Source organism: Telmatherina bonti (assembly GCF_933228915.1).
Source record: "Telmatherina bonti genome assembly, chromosome: 21".
Taxonomy (NCBI): Eukaryota; Metazoa; Chordata; class Actinopteri; order Atheriniformes; family Telmatherinidae; genus Telmatherina; species Telmatherina bonti.
The window spans coordinates 22,583,794-22,600,200 of NC_136630.1; the positions used below are offsets into that span (position 1 = coordinate 22,583,794).

At 41.2% G+C, this 16,407-nt stretch overlaps 1 protein-coding gene across 2 annotated transcripts in view; it reads left to right on the forward strand.

The window, feature by feature from the left end:
* The window catches only part of mapk8b (mitogen-activated protein kinase 8b), a 44,361-nt gene that overhangs the window by 14,627 nt on the left and 13,327 nt on the right, over window positions 1-16,407 (forward strand). For both annotated transcript variants that reach the window (XM_079260810.1, XM_079260811.1), the window contains exons 3-8: window positions 2,211-2,340; window positions 2,635-2,693; window positions 4,804-4,942; window positions 9,446-9,611; window positions 13,377-13,448; window positions 15,911-16,093. In XM_079260810.1, coding sequence (XP_079116936.1) covers window positions 2,211-2,340; window positions 2,635-2,693; window positions 4,804-4,942; window positions 9,446-9,611; window positions 13,377-13,448; window positions 15,911-16,093 — 749 coding nt within the window. The remainder of the gene's footprint in view (window positions 1-2,210; window positions 2,341-2,634; window positions 2,694-4,803; window positions 4,943-9,445; window positions 9,612-13,376; window positions 13,449-15,910; window positions 16,094-16,407) is intronic.

Consider the following 16,407-nt stretch of genomic DNA (forward strand, 5'->3'; position numbering starts at 1 on the left):
AAAAGGCAAGTCGACATGATGCAGCTGCAGTCAAACCAGCAGCGATGAACTCGTCTTTTTACTGTCCTCACTCCTCATACGCACATGAAACAGCTGCAAAATGACACTGAACACCAGTCAAGGTTTCTTTTTGTCATGAGAGGAATAATTTCCCCCAAATCTGCTCCTTGACACGGGTTTTGTGCAGCAACACATGCTCGTATCATCTAGTTTATGGTACTTCTAGCTGACTGTCTTTTAACAAGAACATCCTTTGACTGACTAGTTACACCTTGCACCTCATCAGTATGTGTGTGGTTTGCTTGACTTTTCTACAGTTTCAGAAACATTGCCTATCTCAGAAACCAACAAACAAAAAGTAAGCTTTGTAAAAATTACTGCAGTGATTAAACTGATGGGAAGCTAAGGGGAGTAATTTGAGCAATGATTAAATTTCCCATCTGGCAACACATTATTGGAAACAAATTGATGCAATGTGCAGCTTCTTATTACTTTAAACATCAATGCAAAGTCACTTCCGCTTGTTATGGAGGGCTGTTTTCCCTATGGGGATCTTCCATATCAGGAGCTGACTGAGGGGTTGTTGATGTGGTGACGGTGCAGGTTTGAGAGGTCAGCAGTGTCCTATGCTTGTGGTGCGGACATGGTCTGCTGGGGTCTGGGTGCTTCCAGTGGTGACAACCTTTGTGGTCATGGGTAGGGTGCATAGACTGTATATAAAAAGATGGACGGAGACTCCATGACTTCACCCATAGGTTTCTGTAGAGCTGAATTGAAGCTCGGTGGGCGGTTCCTACCATCGCCATCTTTGCAGGGGCATGCATGTCATCACGCCCCTGCAATATATATATATATATGATTGACATCGAGCGAACTTAGAACTTTCTGTGGCTAAGAGCTAACCAAGCTAACCTGGAGATAACAGGAGCTAACCAGCTAACGGTAAGCGTGCTAAAGCTAAGTCACGTTGTTCTACGTTTTTCCATAAACATCATATATACTTAAACGCTGCAGTGCCTATACGAGCTGGCGTCTCATCACGCCGCCATCTTGTATGGGTTCTAAAATATTTATTATAATGCTATTTAACGAAGGCTTAAGGTAGCTGCAATATAAATAAATGTGTCAATGAATTTTATATCAACATGTTTGATTGTTTATTGATGCATCTGTATTTATCTATCTATTTTTATCTGGTCAAATAAATTATTATTTAACCTTGTGAAATGTAATTCCACATGATTTGCTTTCAATATTTTGCCTGTTATTGCAACCGTATGCTGAACAAAATACAGGAATAGTTGCTGGCTTTCTCCGGACTACGGAGGACTCTTTCTTTTTTTTTACATATATTAATTTATCAATCTAGAGATACAGGTGTACAAAGTCTGAATAAAAAGACATGACCTCCTTGGCGGAGGTAATTATGCTACCATGTAAAGCTCTCTTTGTTAACCATTAATAAATTTATCCATATCCATCTAACAAAACTAAGGAGGTTGAAACTACTTACAAAGTATTGAGAATTCTGGTGTGCATCATTAAAACCGAGAATGATGGTCAAACATCATCTCTGAATAAGAAAAATGTAGATATAACCTCAACGTCCCGGACTGATGGGACCTCCAGGTAAAAACTGAGCATCGTTTTAGACAAACCTGCAGAGGCAGATATATGATCTGAGGTTGCTTCTGTTGGAGGGTTTACTTTCAGCAGCATTGTCTCCATATAAAAATTGTATCAGTAGACTACCTTGACATCAATTTTGTTTTGTTTTGTTTCTTTTTACCTTGATGGTGCAAACATTTTCCAAGATGGCACTGCAGAGACAGAATGACAGCATTGATCGGCCACCACAGAGTGCAGACCTGAAGGCCATCTACACATTGCTCTTGCTATCTAATCACTCCATGGTTTGGGGGAGATGCATAAGCTTATAGTAAATATGAGAGTTTGATCTAATCAAAGCTAGGTGACTGTTTTCTTTTCTCCTTCTACTGCCTCTGAACTGCCTCGTACACCGCTGTAGGAGCTACTCTGTCATAATATTTTGTCTTTTCTAACATAGCTGCCAAGGAAATCTGTTCATCCCTTTAAAAATTGCAGCAACATAACTGTGGTCCTCGGGGGAGAGCAATGAAAACAAACAAAAGGAAAATGGATTTTTCTATCATGCATCACTGACTTTTTCTGTTGCTTCTTCACCTCAGCTCAGCGTATGACCACAACTTGGAGAGAAACGTCGCCATCAAGAAGCTGAGCCGGCCTTTTCAGAATCAAACCCACGCAAAGCGGGCCTACAGGGAGCTGGTGCTCATGAAATGTGTCAACCACAAAAATGTGAGAGCCAGAATTGAACCTTTTTAGCATTAGAAATGAAGGATTTGACTCATAAGTTTACTTTCCAGGCTGAAATGTAGCATGTAAGGAGTGAGTATTTATCACTAGTTATCAGCAGAAACAACAGAAATGTTGGATTGAATATTTCCTGAGGAAACTCTGGGAGAACATCATCTGTATTTTGTCTACATAGTATGCTTTTTCACTCTGCTGCATCTATCTTGATCAGCTAATGCAGGCAAAAAACTTTTGAAAGATCATCGTTTTCCTAACTTTCCTTTGTTATTTTGGCAGATTATCGGCTTATTAAATGTATTCACACCACAGAAGACACTGGAGGAGTTCCAGGATGTGTGAGTATTGCAAAGCAAACAGCTCTAACACCGCAGGACACGGTACGCTGGGGGCTTAGATCCTCCGTTCTGCTTTGTACAGCGTAGTTGTATCTTTGTCTCAGTAACAACAATGTTAAAATAAACTTGGCACAAAAGTACATCCTGGGTGGATTATTTCTCCCCCTTAATAATCCCAGTTGGTGTTGGTGTGTGGATCCTTGGAAAGCTTGATTTGTCACCTTCACACTGAGGTGTAACTTGCAAGGATTGTGCGTCTGTGGCAGAAATAACACAGCTCATTTCACAGAAGGTGTTCAGAAGCAAAAAGCTACTCTCCTGTTGGAATTCACTTTTACATGGTGGACTGGATAAATGATCTCTTGCACCATCATGAGGTGGGTGTGTTGGGATGAACTGGGGAGGTGAACAGCCATGGGAACAAAGGAGGCTTTTCTTCTCTGTGTCCTGCAAGCAGGACAGCACCCTGAGGGGCTCAAATGAAGGATGGAGAGCATGAGAGAGGTTCTGCATGATCCTGCTGGCCAACCTGAGAGTTTGTTGTTTACAGATGGAGGCGAGAGTTCTTGTCAGCCGTCTCCTGATCTTTGAGCAGAGTCTGGCTTGTCCCCTCCAGGGGATTTCTGTTTTGAAGGCTGATGGAGTGGAACCAGCAAGTTATGGAAAAACCAGTGGTGCTTTCTATAACGCTTTAATGCTTTTACTCTCTTGGAGATGACAGTAGTGCATGGAAGACATCTACAACATGACGGTCATGTTCCAATGGGATTATATTCCAATTGGTCACTAGCAAATATGACTGCTGTAACAGTAGGGCTGCACTATATTAGGAAAAACTGACGTCATTTTTTGTAATACTGCGATAAATATTGCATTATGAAAAAAAAAACAAAAAAAAACAAAAACGGGAATTTTCAAGCAGATGACTTGAGTAGCAATTTAAGTTACGCTTTTAAATTTGCCACATTGTACGTAAGATCCAGTTCTTACATGTTGTTTACATCATGCCCCATCCCAACGTTACAGTCTCTTGTCTTAACGCCGACTACATTAATAAAAGCTCCCATGAGATAGACCTGTTCCACCTCTGTTACCTCCTTCTGAGCCTTCTTTGGGCCTAATTTCACCTCAGTCCTTTTATACTGGTTCCCAACAGAAGTACATCAATCCCAGCTCTAATAGGCATGTGAGCAAGGATATTTAAAAAAAAAAAAAATAAAAGAGCTTAGAATTTTCTTTGTTTCCCTCTTTACACACTTTGTCTTTGTGTTGATGTTGTTTTAATGTTGAGATGGTTTTCCAGTGGTTGAATTTATATTCTTTTGCATCAGCATTTTTTTTTTTTTTTTAAATGGTCCTAAACCCCAACATTGACAAACTTTCCATATGATTGGACTCTGGCTTTACTTAAGCGCTATATTGCGGTATATTTAGTAAAGTCGATGTATTTGGAAGTTGACAAGACGTGCATGTGAGAGGAAGCTGGCTGTTAAATCACAGAGCAGAATACTCTACTATGATGTGGGGGAAAGAAGGAGTATGACTATGACTTGAATGTGATTAATGCTATCTTCTGGAAGTGCACAGACTGTGTGTGTGTGTGTGTGTGTGTGTGTGTGTGTGTGTTTGAAAGAGAGGGAGGAGGGTATGTGTGTTCCTGCACTGCTCTGTCTGCCTGATTGGAGCTAAAAAGGAAACTGGACAAATCATTGCCGGAGGGTTGCAGGGCTAGCTCAGAGTTCGAGGACGAGCGCTCCATTTTCCTGCGTGTTTGTACACTTGAATGCGTCCCTTGCACAACAGGATGGGCGACGGGGTATTGTTTGAATTTCTGAAAATATGGATGTCAGCTTACAACATGTGCACACACACATGGTACATTGCCATGAAAAGATCAGTTCACAGGGTATTTGACCCACTTTTGAGTGGTCTACCCAGCTCCCGCTCTGTTGCCAAGACTGGAGAAACCAAATGCAGCTTTACTTTGTTCATGTTTATAAAGCCGCAGAATACAGATCATGTTTGGTGATTGCATAAGCCCTGCCGCATCGTAATGGAAGAGAACGAATGGTTCGTGTGCTTTATTTTAACCTCTGTGGTTTCCTTGTAGGTATCTAGTGATGGAGCTGATGGACGCCAACCTGTGTCAGGTGATCCAGATGGAGCTAGACCATGAGAGGCTGTCCTACCTGCTCTACCAGATGTTGTGTGGAATCAAGCATCTGCATGCTGCAGGCATCATACACAGGGTGAGTTGTGCTTATATAAAACAAACCAGACAAATGCAGCCATTGGCGTTGATCGTCATTATTTTGGTTGCCAGGTAACAAACAAGGACTTAGTATATAGTTACCGCCTCATAGACAGTAACGCAACCAGATGGTTCATGAACTGCAGTTGTGAAACCTCAAGCTCAGCATCCAGCTGTCATCCTGCTGCCTATCTGGAGCTAGAGGTGACCATATTTGGACAAAAGGGTGGAGCTAAAGTATAATTGGAGAAATATGCAAATCTCTGAGGATGATTCTGTATCGTATTATAAAAATCCTTCTGGGAAGATCAGAAATAAAATGTTATTTTTAAAGCTCCTGTCATACAGGGAGCAACACAAAGTGCTTTATGTAACATAAATAACTAGAAAAGCACTTGGAGAGCGCAAACTTCCAGCAAGACCTTTAAAAAATTCCTAGATCCAAACGGTGATCTGGATCACCATCAAAATTAAATCAGTTCTTCAATCAGATTTTCATGAAAATTTCATGAAAATAGATTTCTGAGTTATCTTGAACACAAACAGATAAACAAACAGACAAATGCTGGGTAAAACATAACCTCCTTGGCGGAGATAATTATGTTTGCATATTCAAAGAAATATCCCATAACCCAATTAAACACAAACTTCTGACTTGATGTTGTTGTGAGGAAAAGATGTGTCAGGGGATTTATCCACACCGGGAGCCACCCCACCCATTAACACAGAGGCCGTTGCAAATGGGAACAGCCCAGATCAAGGCCGACCAGTGTCCACACTGCAACTGCTCCAGTGCACCTCTGGTCCTCGTCCGCATATGTGCAGCTGAATCCTGAAGTGAAACATGGGTTAGAAATGTTCCTTTTGAGCAGACAGGAGAGCAGAACATTACAGTCATCTATTCTACTAGCAATAAAAGCATGAACAACTGCTTTACAGGTGAAAGCGCCCCTGGGCGAGTCACCGAATCCTGCATTTCCCTCAGATCCCCAGTGACGAACATGCTTACAGACTAAATGTTGCTTATATATATTGTAACATAGAGCTGGAAGATATGATCAAATCACAGCTAAATATTAATTAGAAAAATGACTATGTATCCTGTAAAAGGATGGAGTGAAGGCACCTTTGCCAGCTGTCCTTCACATCTGCACACATTTACTGATTTTACCTACAAAGACGTTTAGCAGCTGCATAAAACTCAGTGATGTAGTAGCCTGTTGCTTTAGTGATAGTGTATCATTCTTCGTAAAGCAGGATGTGTAGTTGAGTCTTGTAGGTGGTTTATTTCGAGGCGGGAGCAGCTTCATAGGTTTCTGTCTGCAGCTTAACGCTTCATGATGCACTTCATCGCTCTGCTGTAAGCGATGGTGCAGATCAGTTGGAGTTGAGTCTTTAATCAGAAGGAATTTTAAATTCTCTACACAAAACATTACTCTGCTGCTCATCTGCAGCTTTCAAGCCAAACCTCCAAATAATGAAGCCCCAGCTCCTCTTTAACAACTTGTTGCCCCCCCCCCTGTCTGTGTCGTCTCCGTGTTGCTGCTGCAAGAGTAAAGCCTGCTACACACTCCACAGGAAGCAAGAACTTTTTTCTTGTTCTAAAGGCCCTGAGAAGAAAATGACGTCATGTTCTCGCAGACGTGGTTGAAGACAGTTCAACACACATCGGGCTGGCAGACGTTTTTTCTTGTGGCGCTCTGAGAAGTATCGTGTGATTGGTTGGACATTTGAGGTGGGCGTGGTTAAAATGGAACACCGTGAAGCGAACGGTTCCCGCTTCTGTATTCTTTCTGATGACAGTAACATGGATTGTTTTGAGACAACAGCTGATCAAGGCGGTGAGAAATTCTGAACATTTTTGCTACATGTGGCATACAAACACATCAACCCAGCAGCATACAAAACCCACCCTGCCGCAGGCAAAGTTTCTCCTTAAATATGAAATAACAGTAATTCATTGCACATAAAAGCAAACATCACCACCTGCAGTGATCCGTGCCCCGTTGCAGACAAAGCTTCCTGCAAAGTATAAATGCACCAGGCGAATAAGATTTTTTTCTTGTTCTTGCGGCCTCGAGAGCAAAAACATCTCGTGGAGAATGTAACAAGCTGAAGCAGTGTGGAGGAGATGTGCTCTGACTCTGGGAGAGCGTTGGAACCACAGTTGTCCTTATTGTCAAGGGAAGGAGAAAAGGGCATCTTGTGGTCCTCTTAGTTTAATTCTAACGCAGCATGAACACTATATCAGGAGATATTGTGGTTTGAGGAAGAAATCCATCAGCGCCATTGCAGACATTTCACACCAGAGTGACATGCTGTGGGAACTTTTACCATCAGACACACCTGGAGAAAAAATGTAAATATGTAACTAGTTTCTGTTGTTGGTGTGTTTTTCAGTGCCGGTATGATTTGAGGGAATGAATGCAAATGAAGAAAATCTGTGCTTTATTTCTACCATGTCCTGTTAGTAATACATTTAGTTTTGTTTGGCCTTTATGGCGCCGTAATACTGATCCTTTTATTTCACACACATCTCATCGTCAGACAACCGATAGTGAAAAAGAGACTGCATGTTGGCTAACTGGGTTGAGCTTCTACATTTATTTTTTTTAAATTAAACAAAATCGTGTTTTTAGGGATTGATGGCACAAGCAGCAAAAGGAGCAGCTATACGAAACATTTTCATCAACCTCAAGTTCAACCGTGGACGACTTTGTCCATATTTGATGACAAAGCCGTGTTGCTACACTTCAGCTTTGTTATGCCTTAAACAAAGAGAATAGAGGTGAACTTTAAAATTACTAGAGGGTGACATTTTGCCAACCTATTTGTTTCCTCGAGCAAGCCAAGCCTTGTGACTGCTAGTGGTACGATGCCAACATGAACATTAACATGATGTAAGAAATAAAAAAATTTAAAAACGGTACACTTCATAATAATGATATTAATAATGATAATAATCTTCCATGCAACCCTTAGTTGGATAAAATCGTATAAAATATGAATGAATGATGGCTTAAATGAAGTGGCCAAATTAAAAAGCTTAAACAAAAAGACATTATGAATGATATAATTTATGTATGATGATATCTAAGGTGATTACTGATAGGATGAACCTGAAGAGGCCTCTGTCTTAACCAAGCGGCCACCTCCGGCGGTTAAAAGTGAAGCCTATGTGGAAGTGCATAAAACTGCAGTTCCCCCTTCATCCGCTAGGGGCTCCAAAACAGAGCAAATCTCCATAGACTCCCATTTTAAAAAGGCCAACTTCACAGCAGAAATAAACATGTTTACAGCCTGGTTCAAAAATCCGCTTTATGTGTCAGGTTTACCTTCATGACAACTGTTCGGAGTGAATTTTTTTCTAACTCGCCCGTTTTAAAGTAATTTAATCTCGGAGTTCGGTAAATTTAGAGGCGTGTCCTTTTGATTGACAGCTACCAATCTCTGGCTTCAAGTAAGAAGAACGTAGAAGAACCGCGGTTTTTAGCCGGTCACCAACGTGACTTAGCTTTAGCCCGCTTACCTCCGTTAGCTGGGTTGCTCCTGCTATCTCGGGGTTAGCTCGTTTAGCTTTTAGCTACAAAAACCTCGGAGTTTGCTCAATGTCAATCATCCACCATGACGCTCACGGCTGCCCTTTCAGCTCCACCTCTTTGCCCATATTTGTATTTTCCGGGCGAGACGACACGCATGACGCTGCCAACATGGCGACGGTAGGAACCGTCCACCGAGCTTCAATTCAGCTCTTCAGAAACCTATAGGTAACGTCACAGACACTCCGTCCATCTCTTTATATACAGTCTATGGTCTTAACACATTGCTGCACCTCTGTAAAAATCTCCAGAAACACAACTACTTACAAGTTGTTTATCGTGTGGAGATGATGTGCACATTTTCAACACACATGCTAACGTCATTTTAAAGCTGTTCACACAGGATGACACAAACACTCAAGAGTTACTGGGATATAGCTTGTGACAGCGTGACAACACTGTGTCAGTCAACCACAGCGAGATATCAGCAGTAGATTAGCAGAGCTCCTCCTGCTCCGTCAGCCAGAACTAACCGAGCTGCAGGCAGAACTGACCGGCCTCCTTCATGTCGACACGACTCGGCACGCAAAGCTTTCATAAGGTGAACAGATGCACCGTGAGTCATGGCTTACCGTAGCTTCTCCACTCTTATTGTCTGAGTGGTCTGTGAACTCATGAAGATACAAAGCACCCTCTCTGGAAAAGTTTTCATATCTATCAGAGCAGCGGAGCGAAACGAAACACACTGTTGTCGTTTGTTGACTGAAACGGCAGGCAAGCAGCCTTTCAGCAGGATGCCTTTCGGGTTGGAAATCCAGAGCGCTGGATGGATAATGTCAGTGTTCTTTATGAGGATTAGCCTCAAAGGATGGAGAGATGGTGTCAGTGCAAAATATAGCTTGTTTAATTTGTTTTTGACTAATCCCTTCACACATTGTTTCCTTGTTGTGTTTTCTGTACAGGACCTGAAGCCCAGTAACATTGTAGTAAAGTCCGACTGCACACTGAAGATACTGGACTTTGGCCTTGCCAGGACGGCCGCCACAGGTCTCCTCATGACTCCCTACGTGGTAACCCGTTACTACCGCGCCCCGGAAGTCATTCTGGGCATGGGTTACCAGGCCAACGGTGAGTGGAGGAGCGCCTGGTCATGACAGCGCCTGGCCAATGAGGAGCTGCTGCCTGGCCTGCTGCATGGCCCCTCCCCCTTCCACCCTGAGATGTTTCAAAATCACCTCCCAAACACACACACACACACAGACACACTCCCTGTTTCTGTTAAAAGGTTACACTCAGAGGGGGAAGATGGCATGTGGGGAATCCATGCTTTGTGGGGAACTTCCTGTCTGAGGACGGAGCCAGCAGAGCTTTAGCATGTGTTTGATGTTTTATTAAGAGGCTTCTGGTCCTGAGCTGCACTCAGCCTGGCTAAAAATGACAGTATGCACACAGCCACCTGGGCACGCTTAAGCCGTTTCACTTTGCGCTCCTGCTTGGGACTTAAGCACAGTTTTTTAGAAGGCAGCCTTAAAGGAATAGTTCAACATACTGGTGCCATGATGATCACTGGAACGACGGGCCATTAAGGCTGGTAAAAGGCCGGAGTAGACTTCTTTAAAGTGGAACTATTATGTGCATTTCAGGCCAATTTATTTTTATTTCTGAGCCCAGAAGGGCTGGGATTGATCGAGTTATTGTCACAAACCACTTTATTTACGTCAGACCGACCCTCTCTGTAGGCTGTCAGATCAGCCTGTGGGCAAAACGAGTGGATTGAGACTCTTCCGCATTAAGCCCCGCCTCCCGCCACTGCACTACATCGGGAGCGCGCACTGCAACTGCTTTCGCCGTCATTGTAACATCTCATAAACAGAAGGATTAGGCTAATATGAACTCAATAAAAAACAAAATACAATGTCAACACATAGCATACAGCCCTACATGTTGGAACCTGAATCAGACCCTGAAAATGAAGTGGAAAACAGCAACCCACAGCAACGAATGCAGCAGGATGTCTCTCTTTGGTAAACTCACCAGCCATCATTCAAAATAACTTTATCCGACGTTTTCCACCCGCCTGATGTATTTGTACATGCCCTTGTTAACCAGTAGAAAGTAACCAATCACCGAACCTTATCCCCCGGGACGTCACAAGGATTTCGAAGTAGGAAAAACTCTCTAAAACCACGTTTGCCATGGAAACTGAACGGAGAGCGTGCTGGAACTCAAACTCAAACATGCGTTTAGGTGATAAAAAACAGTGCCGTTCACATGTCTGATGAGGATTCAACACTGTAACACTGTAGAAAGCTCAGAAAACTCCAAATACCATTATAGCACCCCTTTAAACTAGTTTTATCGATGCTTGTAATACAAACTATTTATGTTATAGAATCAATTTTAATTTGATCAATTTATTTATATCAGATTAAAAGACAGAATATTTAGTAATTTGGGAATGAGTGTGTAGTTAATAATTAACAGGCTAAAGGGGGAAACTAGCTGTACTGTCTCAGTCTCGTCTGTCAGAAGAAGTAAAACTACTTCCTGCCTGCTGGTTGTAGTGCTCACTCAGTCCAAAGAGAGGTATTACAGCAACACTGCAAATCTCATTAGATATGAGAAGAAGAGAAGAAGGACAGGTGCTGCTAGGGCGGAGGTAGACATCCACCATTGTGTCCTTCAGTGCTGCAGCCAGGTGCAAATAGATATAAATGGCTGTCGCTGAATTTTGGGACAGATCTATGTCCCAGATCTAGACTGAGGTTTTTGTGTTTTAACACTAAAGGATCCCCTGTTGTTCCAATTTACATTAATAAATCTGTTTATGATTTGAGTAAATGCTGTAAAAACTAGCTGCAGTATTTCAGCTTGTATGTCCCTGAAGACACCTCGTTTCAACTCAGCAGGCCAAGATATAATCAGATCACGTTGCCTGCTCCCCGTCAGCTGCCTGTCTAGATACATAGTAACATCAGATATTGTCATTTGATTTGACTGACGGCTATCTGAAGATTTTAAAGTGTGTTTAGGTAATTATTTAAGTAACAGGCTATTTTTGTTTGAGTGACACAGCATTGTATATAAAACATCAAGGATATGTGATTAGTCAGGGTTCAATCACATCAGGATTGTCTGCCAGACCCGGTCCGATTGGGCACTCAGCTCAGTTGTAGGCGAGTGTACATGTGGACTGAAGTGGTGTTAAGGCTGCACTGTAATGAAATGAGCCAAACCTTTACAATAATACATCCCCATTCTCACCAAAGGTGGCGCTGCACTGGTATCTAGCAAGAGAGAGAACAAGACTCGTGTGAAGAAGGAACTGTTGAGAGTTAAACACAGAGCGCGTCTTCTTTTGTCTTATGCAACTATACTGCAGTATGAACAACAGACGAGGCAGAAGATGATCACTATGGGTTTACCCACAATGCAAAGCATCACCAAATGCAGGAAGTCACTTTTTTTTGTAATCTGCTTCCTGTATTTGGTCCGATAGAAACAGACCGAGACCTGCGTTTGTAGGCGGACCGATTCCGGTTCTTTGGTCTGAATCAGAATTCCTTTGCCGCATTCACAGCTCCTCAAACGAAACGGACTTTATGAGCAAACCGACTCGGATTCGAGTCAAAAAGGCTGATGTGAATCTGCCCCAAATTTTATTTCCTTCAGTTCAGGCTGTTGTAGAGAGATTTTTTTCCAACACAGTAATTTTTTTTGTTATATAGTTCCAGGGTGTGACCATTAGGTACGAGTACTTTTCATCTTCCCATCTGAATCTGAATAAAAATGATATATTTTCACAGTTCTATAACTACTATTGATAGATATGCAACTTCTACCAATAGATTACCAGATTTTATAATATATAAACTCAGTAACTGTTTACAGTATTATTTTTATGGGTTGAACTTTGTCTTTAGGCCAAGCATCCTGAGATACAAATTAAGTTTAAGAATCTTCTCATCACTAATGCTTTTACATCTTTAATCCTCTTCTAAAACATTGACCCTAATTTCCCTGCTGACTTGTTGCATTTGTTGCTTATTCTCTTCTCCCTCCTTTTATGCTGCACTCATATAGTGGATATTTGGGCTGTGGGCTGCATTATGGCAGAAATGGTTCGCCACAAAATCCTTTTTCCAGGAAGGGATTGTATCCTTGAGCTGCTTGCAGCAGTGTCTGGCCTTTTTTTTCTTTCTGAAATAAACTTAACACAGAGACAAAAAAAAACACTTTTTGTTTCCATTCCCTCCGACTTATCAAATGCAACTATTAAAATTCTATTTCTCAGCTTTGCCTGATACCTTGACTTGCCGCCACCCACCTGCTGTTTCTGCAGACACACAAACACACACGGAACTCCCTCCATCCAAGCAGCGCCACTGTTGCCAGAGGCAACATGACTGTCACATCAAAAGACCTGAAATAGAATGAAATAGTTTGCTGTTCCATCGCCGAGAGCATGACTGCCAAAATGCCCTCATATATCCTCATAAACCACAGTTACTGACAGACAGCAAACATCAGTCTGATTTAAATAAATGGATCAAAATTTAGCTTCAGACCTCCAGCATGTCTTGCAGTGAGGATATAGGGGGTTTTAAAATCTGCATCCCTGCAAAAGACCTTGAGAGTCAGTGTCTCACTTTGAGGAGAAATAATATTAAACATCTATGTTTGCATTACTGTGCAGTAGAGAAAAACCTGTGGGACCCTGACTTTTGGATGAGAATGCATTCAGCTGCATGCAGTTCGTTTTTTGTCATGTCACACACGTCACCCCACCCGCATCATGGTTTTTATTGTTTTTCCTCCTTGTTGTTTGAATTGTTTTTGCTTGCTTTCCCAGTCCTGCATGCTAATTTGGTGGTTGTCATTTTCATTTTTCAGTTGATGTCTGGTCTGTTGGCTGCATCATGGCTGAAATGGTCCGGGGTAGTGTGTTGTTTCCAGGCACTGATCGTATCCTTAAGTTGAACCTCCATCCAAAAGCCTCCCGTATACTGTGTTGTCTCATCGTTTGTCTGACATGTTCATCTCTTTGCACACGCAGGGAGAAGCTGCTGCATCTTCCATCTTAACGAGTGATGTGGTGTTGTATTCAGAGTCTGCTTGTTTGTACAGCTTTCTAAATAGCTGCAGTGTGTGTGTGTGTTTGTGTGAACATTGTTGGAAATGCACCAGTCTTCATGTTTAAATAATCTGGGTTATTCTGGAGGAGTGAATATGCAGCGCAACCATGTTTTAGAGTGATGAGAAAAATTGTCAGATATGTAAAACAAGGTAGGGAAGAATGATGCTGTTATATCCTGTTACCAAACATATCGCACCTATGTTCTTTGTCTTCGTTACCAATGTCTTTATATGTTTGTATTGTGTGTGTGTGTGTGTGTGTGTGTGTGTGTGTGTGTGTGTGTGTGTGTGTGTGTGTGTGTGTGTGTGTGTGTGTGTGTGTGTGTGTGTGTGTGTGTGTGTGTATGTATATATATATATATATATATATATATATATATATATATATATTGTTGAAAAGTAACAATTTTTTCTCAACACTATTTTCCCCTCTATTCCTAGTGAAGAGAGGATATATATCCACCTAAAGAGAGAACATTGCACCTGACATATTTCCTTTTTTCCCCTTCTTCCTTTATTTTATTTTATTTTGTTTTTATTTTTTGCCTTTGTTATTCTCAGCCTCTCCTTTTTGGAGATGTGGCTCTAAGCTTTTCTATCTCTACCTAGTATGGGAGAAAAGTCCAACAGTTGCAGCAGGTGGTCTTGTCACTAAATCTTGTTGTTGTAAATACCAGTGCAGAAATCTAAAACAAAACACTATAAACACAAAATAGCTAAAATATTTCTTTAATAATCTTTTGAGATTTTTTTTCTCTAAAACTTAGATGCATCCATTTGATAGCTAATAGTTGAGTAATGCTAACTTAAGCTAGCTTTTTATAATTGAAGGCTATGGCTAGCAGATGTTAATAAATTAGTTTGAGAAGAAATTTTTTTGTACTGGCTGCTAAGTCTTGTCATTTTTATTGTAAGAAGGGCAGCTAATTAAAAGGGAAAAAATGTAGGAACTAATGTGTGATGAAAAGATCCACTTGTTTGAAAATACTTTTTTTTCTAGAGGCTAGCTAAGCTGAAACTTTAGCTTTCCAAAAAAGCTAATGCTAATACTGCAACTTGGCAAGTGCTAGCATTTATGTGGTGACATGTTGACAGTGACCTTCTGGATGTTGTTGTTTCTATTAAAAATATCTTGTTTTGTTATTACAAATTTAACAACAAAATAAACAAAATAACTATAAATAAATAAAAATATTGCCCATTTAAGCATCAAGCTAATTGTTTATCTATCATTAGCTTTTTTTTTTTTTTTTTTTTTTTTTGGAATCTGTATTTTGTAGTAATACGCAATAGATGGATCGGAACAAGAAACCAAGATCTCTGTCCACGTCTATTTTATAAATTATCACTCAAAACAAACCCATATTAATTCATAATTTGAATTCTTGATTTTAAATAATTGCTTTAGGTAAAAGAAAATACTCAACCATAACTTTTTCTTAAGGGACATTAATCTTTCAGTTCCTGTAGAACTATCTGAATTCAGGGTTGCAGCAAAGCAGAGCCCTATCGCCGCAGTTGCAAGGCAAGAGGCGTATTTCATAACGGACAGGTCGCCAGTCCATCGCAGAGCCACACAGAGACAGACAACCACTCAGTAACTAATGTATGGCCACAGGGTCTTTGACCACAACTGAGTAACACATGGCCACACATTATTACCACTGTCTTTAGATGGGCTCTGAAATATTACTCTAATTTCTCTTATTTAACCTGAATTAGCTTAAATGTTGCTTTCAATGTTTCCAAATATTTTTGACTTTTTTTTTTTTATGTTGGTTTTGTTTCTTTTTTCCCCTTTTTTTCTCATTGTAAAGGGTAAGAAGAGATGTCAGCAAACATTTCTGTAAGTTTACGTGTGTTTGTCTTCAAGAAAAACTAAATTTACATATATTTTTGTTTGACTGGAAAGGTGGGCATAAGCCACATCCCCTGCTGAGGTTCACAGTGTAGGTATACAAATAGTTTCTTTCTCATCACAGTGCTCATGGCTATCCTGTCGTGTGTCAGAGGGATTGCAGATGTAGATGAAAGCAGCCAATACTGGCCATTGTAAAATTTAGATTTGTCTTATTTTCTACCACAAAAGAATGAAAATGCTTTTCTTTGTCAGTATTACTGTTTTTTTCTTACATTGTTTTCAGAGTAACAAACATTTCCTTCCTCAGCAGAGTTCTGTGAGTGTTTTATAAAACCTGACCAAATCGGAGCGGCCATGACACACATGACCAACCCCAGCATCATTTTGTCCAAATTTAGTGCATTGCTTTTCTTAATGCTGTAACCGCAAGATATCGACCAGTGGAATAAGGTGATCGAGCAACTGGGAACGCCGTCCCAGGAGTTCCTGATGAAGCTCAACCAGTCGGTGAGGACCTACGTGGAGAACAGGCCGCGGTACGCCGGCTACAGTTTTGAGAAGCTCTTCCCCGATGTCCTGTTTCCTGCTGACTCTGAACACAACAAGCTGAAAGGTAAGAAGTGTCTGCTCTCTGACAGGTCGCGGCTCTACCAGAGCTAAAAAGGAACCTTTTGGAAAATGCAAATGGTACCTCCATATGAAGAGTGTGAGGAGCGATAACTATAATCCAGAGTGGTTCAGTGAATCATTCATAAGGCATCACTTTGTGTTGTACTAAACAAACATCTGCTGACAGCTAAACCCAAGTGACAAATCAGTATGCAGCTACTGTCTTACATCAAGCATTTCTTCCGGAAGCTGACAGGTCAGGACCAGGTTGTTAACAGCAAGGACGAATTTACCTCAAGTGTGTCTTGTGTGTAAAGA